General features: G+C 39.8%; 1 protein-coding gene across 4 annotated transcripts in view; it reads right to left on the bottom strand.

Annotated features, from left to right (window-relative positions):
• Positions 1-2,189: 2,189 nt before the first annotated feature.
• Positions 2,190-7,848, bottom strand: part of LOC117960652 (cilia- and flagella-associated protein 46) — a 60,507-nt gene continuing 54,848 nt past the window's right edge. For all 4 annotated transcript variants that reach the window (XM_034898688.1, XM_034898689.1, XM_034898691.1 and 1 more), the window contains exons 56-59: positions 3,762-3,843; positions 3,395-3,531; positions 3,172-3,279; positions 2,190-2,948 (exon numbers count right to left, since the gene is read on the bottom strand). In XM_034898688.1, the coding sequence (XP_034754579.1) occupies positions 2,836-2,948; positions 3,172-3,279; positions 3,395-3,531; positions 3,762-3,843 (440 nt within the window). In that variant the 3' untranslated portion in view covers positions 2,190-2,835. The remainder of the gene's footprint in view (positions 2,949-3,171; positions 3,280-3,394; positions 3,532-3,761; positions 3,844-7,848) is intronic.

Genomic DNA, 7,848 nt, shown 5'->3' with positions numbered 1-7,848 from the left:
GTCTAGGGAATTTAGCTGCACAGTGAAGAGCTTTCGCTGACCTATGTTACGACCAGGCTCATTGTAAATATAGACGTAACGTAAAATGGAACTATTTTGGAGGAACCACGGCAAAAAGGGAGTGAAGTTCACGGTACCAGAAGTGATTTTTTTATTATCAAGTAAGTAATTTAAGAATTTCCAAACATAAAATGGACTATATGGGTGCTGGCCAAATAAAAATGTACTTCCCAAACCCAACCAAAAGAGCACAGCACCCAATAACCTGTGGGAAAACAAAAGGACTGCCTGGTAGCACAACAGTCTAACAAACTCCAAACAAATCTTTACAGCCTCAAACAAATGTTAAGTAGACAGACAGCATGGCAGACTGACCTTTATTCTCAGCCACATGGACTGATGAATCCAGGAGCGTTTTAAGCTCCAGCAGGGCTGATTGCAGGCAGGGGATTGAAAAGATTCACACAGACCGCACCAATCAACCACGCCAATGGACTTAAACAGGGAAGTGGGTGGAGCCATCCTCCCACGGCCAATCCTCTCCGGGCAACTACACAGCTGACTTTCCATACACACATTTTCAAATGCTCTGGCCAGGCATAAACTAACCTAAAGGCAGGGGCCATAACACCTACTTACATATAAATAGTGCATAGAAAGGTCAGAAGAACATCCTCTAGCTGTGGTTCTCCTTCTCTTTGGTCAAAACAAATGCAATGTTAATGTGACCTCCAAACCTCGAGGACATAACGTGTATAAAGAATGTGTTATAATTAGTTATATTTAGTAGTAGTGTGCTCTACATACCAGTTTTAATAGGTCATCAGTGCAGTGCTTCCACTGTATGTCAGTCAAAAAGAGATTAATGAAACCAACAAATTAGTTTGATCAACTGGTTGTTGGCAGAAGGGCTTTATTGATTAAGTGGAGCTCTTAAGCGCGAGTAAGTTGGACTTTAGTAGCACAACCGCAACTGGGAGACATCTGTTGGCTGCCCAGAGTGGTGAAAAGCTAAGTTATTCCTGAGTGAAAGGACAGACAAGCTGCTGAGTTAGCAGCAGTTATTTTTCAGAATAAAGGAAAAAAAAAGGTATCCAGAAAAGTGCTCTGAATATCTTCAGCTAAAAAAGGCAAAGCAATGAAGGCATGAGATGAAAACTGCTGGATTTCTCAGCAGTTAGGTCTAAAGGTACAGTTCTGTGCATTAATGAGCACCAGTGCAGCACTACAAGCAGTGTGTCTGCGTAGTAGTACCTCTGAAATCTCATCATTTCATTTGGGGTCTCAGGGTAACATTTGGGCTTGACACAAACAAATTAGTTGTATGAGTCTAAATGTTCCTCAGGACAGAGGGTCTGAGACAAGTCAGTACACAAGGTAACAAATGCTGCTTTACGTTTCCTCCAAAGCTCCCCTTTTTATATCTTGTTTATTTCTTGCGAAACTAAAGCGTAAAAACTTAAAGTAATGTGTTATGTGCCAGACTATTTCTTGGCCAGGCAGGCACAGTCATTTCCTAAACTTCCCACTGGTTGCCTAGCAACCACACAAAAAATGATTGGCACATAACACCCTGTAGAACTGCTACATTGTTACTTTAATGCTTTATGTTGTTAACGGATTAAACAAACAAGATATAACATGTTAATTTGGGTTATTGGTAGTAGACAGACAGATGTGTTTCCTCATTTCCTGTCTTGATGCTAAGTTAAGTTAATCGTCTGCCGACTGTCGTTTTATACAAAATCTATCCATTCTTCAGGTAAAAAACTGACATTTTTTAGTAAACCTACAGACCCAAATCTATTAAGGACTGTGACTAACTTGACATAATTACTAAAAAAACAGGGCAGCATTTAAAACCTCAGGTCACACTGTTCTTACAGCTAGAACCCTTTTTTCTCAAGGGGTGTATTTACCATACCATTTAAAAAAAACACAAAATTAACATTTAGTTAAATACAACAAATATGAGGATTAAGCACTGCAATGTTTGATAGAGGCATTTTCTAAATTAAAATGAGCAAACACATTTACATTTAATTTGAGCCTCCTTACCATGAAAGGATGAATCGAGCTTCTCTCAACTGAAGCAAGTTTTTGTGGTTTTCATCTTGACGCAGTGCGGCACAGCATGTTCAAAAAACGGAGTGCTCTCTATTTTGAGTTCAATGTTTGAAATTGTTTAATTAAAAGATAATTAAATGTCACGAGTCAAGACAACATAACTGAAGTAAATAGTTTCAACAAGAGACTAAATCAGCTACAATTAACAAGGCTTGAGTAAATAGACATTACAAGCAATAACACAATAAAGTACATGCAAAGCATACCTTACTATGAGCCTTTGTTTTGGAGCTCAGTGATCTTATTGCAGGATTTCTGCAGGGTTGCTGGTCCTGTCAGAGTGTTTACTGGTCCTGAGCTCATTTCTCACATTTACACTATACACTATACTGAGTGCGATCTGCAAGGCAGAGATACCAAAGGTACAACTTGTCCGGACAAGGTAAGCAGTAACATTGGCATTGAATCCAAGCCATGTACTGTTTAGAAGAATATTTGTAAGATACCCTCTTCCAGAGCCCTGAGAGCTTCAGCCTTTAAGGAGTTACGTCTAACGTAAAAAACTTTAAAAAAAACATCAAGTATAAAATCTGTACCGTTATGAAATGACAGTGGAAAATGTAGAAGTGAGGATCACTTTTGATGAAAATCTAACTCGCTCATTCTACAGTAGCTTTAGTGTTTTGCACAGGAATATCTTCAAAGCCTATATGTATGCCTGTAATCATATGAAAAATGAAATGAAATAAAATGAGGATAAACAGCATATTACATGACAGTTAGGTTAGGGAGTCCGTAAAGAATGCAGTTGAAGGCTGACGGTGTGAGAGTCGTTTCGTGGTGAACATCATCTTCCTTTGAGTCAGTAAGGAGCACTTGATCTGCAGAGGAAAGCCAAAAAAAGCGCTAACTATATCTGAGTGTTGAACTAAATCCAGATTAGTTGGATTCATAGTTTGAACTGTTTTGAATGACATTCATTATTTCTCTTCGCTTTCTCAACTGTATGGGTGTCTTTGACGCTATTAAAAAGACGGGGTATTTACAGTAAACAGAAAGGCAAATGTAAGGCGTAATAAGGGAGGTGAGTAGGATGTACAGTACCATATGATCCTGTATGGTATGATACCATATGATGTGGTTTCTCTGAACTGTCCTCTCTCCTCAGGGCATGGATGGTGTGGCCAGAGGTCTGTCTTACCCTCAGTAGATCTGCAACACATGGCAACAACACAGAAGTATAACTGTATCTCCTAATGATTCCCACAGGCAAACAAAGTTCATATTTAAAGAGGTTAAACTACAATGTATTTGTTTGATAACCTACTGTCTAGGACATTGGCCATAATGTGTGTGTTCTGTTGAAGGCTGCTGTGCCACTGTTTGAGTGCAATACAGCCAACACCACCCATACTGAGCAGCAAAGCAGTCTCCAGGGGCTTTTCCAGGTCCAACTGTCCTTCACTGGAGGGGAGAGAAATACTGAGATTATCAGAGACAGAGAGCAGGTAAGTCCTATTTTTAGAAACTATAACAAACAAAATTGATCAAATTCTTTCAAAGGGCAAAAAGACAACATCATGAATTTACTATTTTAGTTCATTCCAGTAAAACACATTACATAGCTTAAAAAGGGACGACAGAAAGGCAAGTGAAAATGTATTTGACAAACCAAGTTAGAGCTATTGTGTTACCTCTTGTGCAGGTCAAGGTTTGATTGGCGGAGAACACTTGCACTGTTCTGAACCAAGTCAAAGATCAGAGCCATGTGACAGTCTGAGGAGAGTAAACACCATTATCATTACCTGGAAACAGAATAAATCGAAGTTCTCTAGAAAAACACAACTCCTTACAAGCAAAATACACAAAAACACAGTACTAGGAGACTTAGTGGTCCCTCAGTATGGCTGGCTCGCTCTTTCTTGCTGCAGAAATGCACACTGCTTGCACAGATTTTCTTATATGTTTTCAAATGAAACATAACCCCAGCTTTGAAGACGCTCATCATGTTTTTCCTTAAAAAACAAGAGCTCATCTCCCCCTGAACCCGTTTAAAGTGAAATGGTACATTAGGAGGTTAAGGCCAGTGTCTGTAAAGGCAGAATTGGGCAGAGGAAAGTACAGAATGTTGTTGAAAAGATCTATTAAAAAAATATCAAAGGTGCTTTGAATAACAATAGTTCTATTTCTGCATTTACAACCGTATAAAACAGCCAAAATCCAGCATTACTCTCAAGCTAACTTTTGTGACACCGTACATTGTATTTTTGTTGTATTCTTTGGTTTGTTACTTTAGTTTCGTAAAAAGGCAAGTGGCTATTTAACACATATTTACAGTATTACATACCCATTTAGCAATTTAGGGCAATGTAGATATTGCATTAAAGATCAGCCACCCACTCTGATCAGCTGACATTCTGTCTATAACGGAGAGGTATGGAAATTTGTAAGTGACCCCAAACGTTTGACAGGTGTAGCTTTGTCTGAAAACTATAAAATAGTCTAAAATGATTATAATAGTTCCACATTAGTGCTGGATTGAGTATGAGTACTAAACACAATATGTTGTCCACACTAGCCATTTCCCTGTGATTTGACACAATTAAACATGTGTCATAGAACATTGAGCAAACACAGAGAGGCCAAAATACAGATGCTGCACATGTTATTGTTTGAGTAGTTTCAGTGTATACCTTTTTTAATTAAAGAACTATGTATCAACTGTGTTCTCTTTAAACTTTATAAATAAAGTAGAGTTGAGATTTGTATAATGTATATGGGTATGAGGTTACATTTCTGAACTGTTGAAGATTTGTGGCAGCATTTGCTATTTTAGGTTTTATTCATTTTCTATGGTTTCCTGGAAGCTCTTTGAAGCTGAAGAAAGAGCTGCTGCTTTTCTCTGTAGAAAAATAAATAAATGGTATGCAACTTTATTTCCAAACTAAAAACATGACATTTTAACCAAGGACCTTTTATCAGAAGCTCAGTATACTTTACACAAAGAGAAGAAACAAACATGAAAAACTGTTCAGAATATTGTGACCATCAGTCACTGCCACAGAGCCAAAGAGACTTTTAGCAAGACTCCCTAGCACATAACTGTTACTTCAACACTTTACACACTTATTAGTACACAAACAGGCTTTTACTGTACAAGCACTTAGTCTAAACTCGTGTGTCTGAGGAAACATGTGCTTGTGTCAGTGGCACAGTCAGACACTGACGATGTGCACAAAAAAACCAACTAGTAGGAGGAAGCATACGCGAAAATGTGCGCACCTCACGTATACAGTGGGGGAAATAAGTATTTGACCCCTTGTTGATTTTGCAGGTTTGCCCACTTACAAAAAATGCAACGATCTATAATTTTAATCATATGTACATTCTAACAGTGAAAGACAGAATCCGAAAGAAAATTCCAGAAAATCACATCATATGAATTTATTAAAATTGATAACCATCTGATGAGGAAAAACAAGTATTTGACCCCCTGGACAAACAGCATGTTAATATTTTGTAGAAAAGCCATTATTGGCCAGCACAGATGTCAAACGGTTTTCATAGTTGGTGAAAAGGTTTGTGCACATTTCGGCAGGGATGTTGGCCCACTCCTCCCTGCAGACAGCCTCCAAATCATTCAGGTTCCGAGGTTGTCGCCTGGAAACTCGAATTTTAAGCTCCCTCCAAAGATTTTCAATTGGATTCAGGTCTGGAGACTGCCTAGGCCACTCCAGAACCTTGATGTGCTTCTTCTTCAACCACTCTTCTGTTGCTTTGGCGGTGTGCTTAGGGTTGTTGTCGTGCTGAACACCCATCCTCGACCCATCTTCAGCTCTCTCACTGAGGGAAGGAGATGTTGGTCCAGAATTCCACGATACATGGCCCCGTCCATCCTCCCCTCAATACGATGGAGTTGTTCCGTCCCCTTGGCTGAAAAGCACCCCCAAAGCATGATGTTGCCACCACCATGCTTGACCGTGGGGATGGTGTTCTTTGGGTTTTACTCGGGTTTCTTTGCCCTCCGAACACGACGAGTTGAGTTGAGGCCAAAAAGTTCTATTTTGGTCTCATCTGACCACATCACCTTCTTCCAGGCCTCTTCTGAGTCGTCCAGGTGGTGAATGGCAAACTTCATGCGGGCCTATACATGTTTCTTCTTGAGCAGGGGGACCTTGCGTGTGCTGCAGGATTTCAATCCATGACGGCGTAGTGTGTTACCAACCGTTTCTTTTGTAACTGTGGTCCCAGCTGCCTTCATCTGATTCATCAGTTCCCCCCTTGTGGTTTTGGGATGATTCCTCACCGTTCGCATGATCAGGGACACCCCACGAGGCGAGATCTTGTGTGGAGGCCCAGACCGAGGGAGGTTGGCGGTGGTGTGGTGCTTCTTCCATTTCCTGATAACTGCACCGACAGTTGATCTTTTCTCTCCAAGTTGCTTTCCGATTCTCTTGTAGCCCATCTCAGCCTTGTGCAGATCTACATTCTTGTCCCTGATGTCCGTAGAAAGCTCTTTGGTCTTGCCCATGGTGGTGATGTTGGATGCTGGTTGTTTGGGTGTTGACAGGTGTCTTTTATACAGGTAACGAGGTGAGGCAGGTGTATTTGATGTAGATAATTGGTTGGGATGGGGCTGTGTCTTAAAGAAAGACTAACTGGCTTGTAGGAGCCAGAATACTTGCTGCTGGTAGGGGGTCAAACCTTTTCACCAACTATGAAAACCGTTTGACATCTGTGCAGGCCAATAATGGCTTTTCTACAAAATATTAACATGCTGTTTGTCCAGGGGGTCAAATACTTGTTTTTCCTCATCAGATGGTTATCAATTTTTATAAATTCATATGATGTAATTTTCTGGAATTTTCTTTGGGATTCTGTCTTTCACTCTTAGAATGTACATATGATTAAAATTATAGATCGTTGCATTCTTTGTAAGTGGGCAAACCTGCAAAATCAGCAAGGGGTCAAATACTTATTTCCCCCACTGTACTTCAGACCATGCATTTATTTTAGCTGAGATAGCTGCAGGTGATATAATAAGGAGGAAATTGAATTTAAGTTGAGTTTGCCCATTTCACTGATTGTGTTATTATGTATTGCAGTCTACAAAGTGTTGCGTAAAATGTCAATCAAAGGCACATTTGAAATCATTTGTATTTACATTTGAGCATTATATCAATGTTAATGATCGTTTCATCTGATCCTGAATAGTGAAGCACATTCTAAAGTCTGCTTCAATATGAGCACTATAAATTCATTGTATTGTAACTGTATATTGATCATCTGCCTGGCATATATAATATTGATGATTTAGATTTTACCCTGATACTGGTTTGCAGAAACATGTGATTAATTAAAGGTGCAGTAGTACAAAAAACCACAGCAAGCTTAATGAATGCTGCTCTGGACCCATTGGAAAACCTCTCCAATGCAACACAGTTGGTCAAATTGCAACAGGTTGGTCATGTTTCTCTGGTCTAATGAATGGTGGTGCAGGGACACGTATCAATATGCAAACAGATGTTTAGATATATGGTGAACTTTGAGAGTAAAACAAGGCTTGTGCATGTGTGCCCAGCTACAGATGTAAGTGTAGGATTAGGTGCATGTTTCTGCCTTAGTGTAGATTCATGACTAAAACGATGTGTATGCACAGAGTTGTATGCATCTAGCCCTAGGTGCGTGTCAGTGAGGTCATCTTACCATCTTCTTTGTTGCAGCAAGGATAGGTAGTGCCTTGCAGCTATATACACATCTGTATATAGACAGACATGTCCC

The sequence above is a fragment of the Etheostoma cragini genome, chromosome 17 (assembly GCF_013103735.1).
Source record: "Etheostoma cragini isolate CJK2018 chromosome 17, CSU_Ecrag_1.0, whole genome shotgun sequence".
NCBI lineage: Eukaryota > Metazoa > Chordata > Actinopteri > Perciformes > Percidae > Etheostoma > Etheostoma cragini.
Note: the sequence above shows the minus strand (reverse complement) of the source record. Positions and strands in the feature narration are given on the sequence as shown.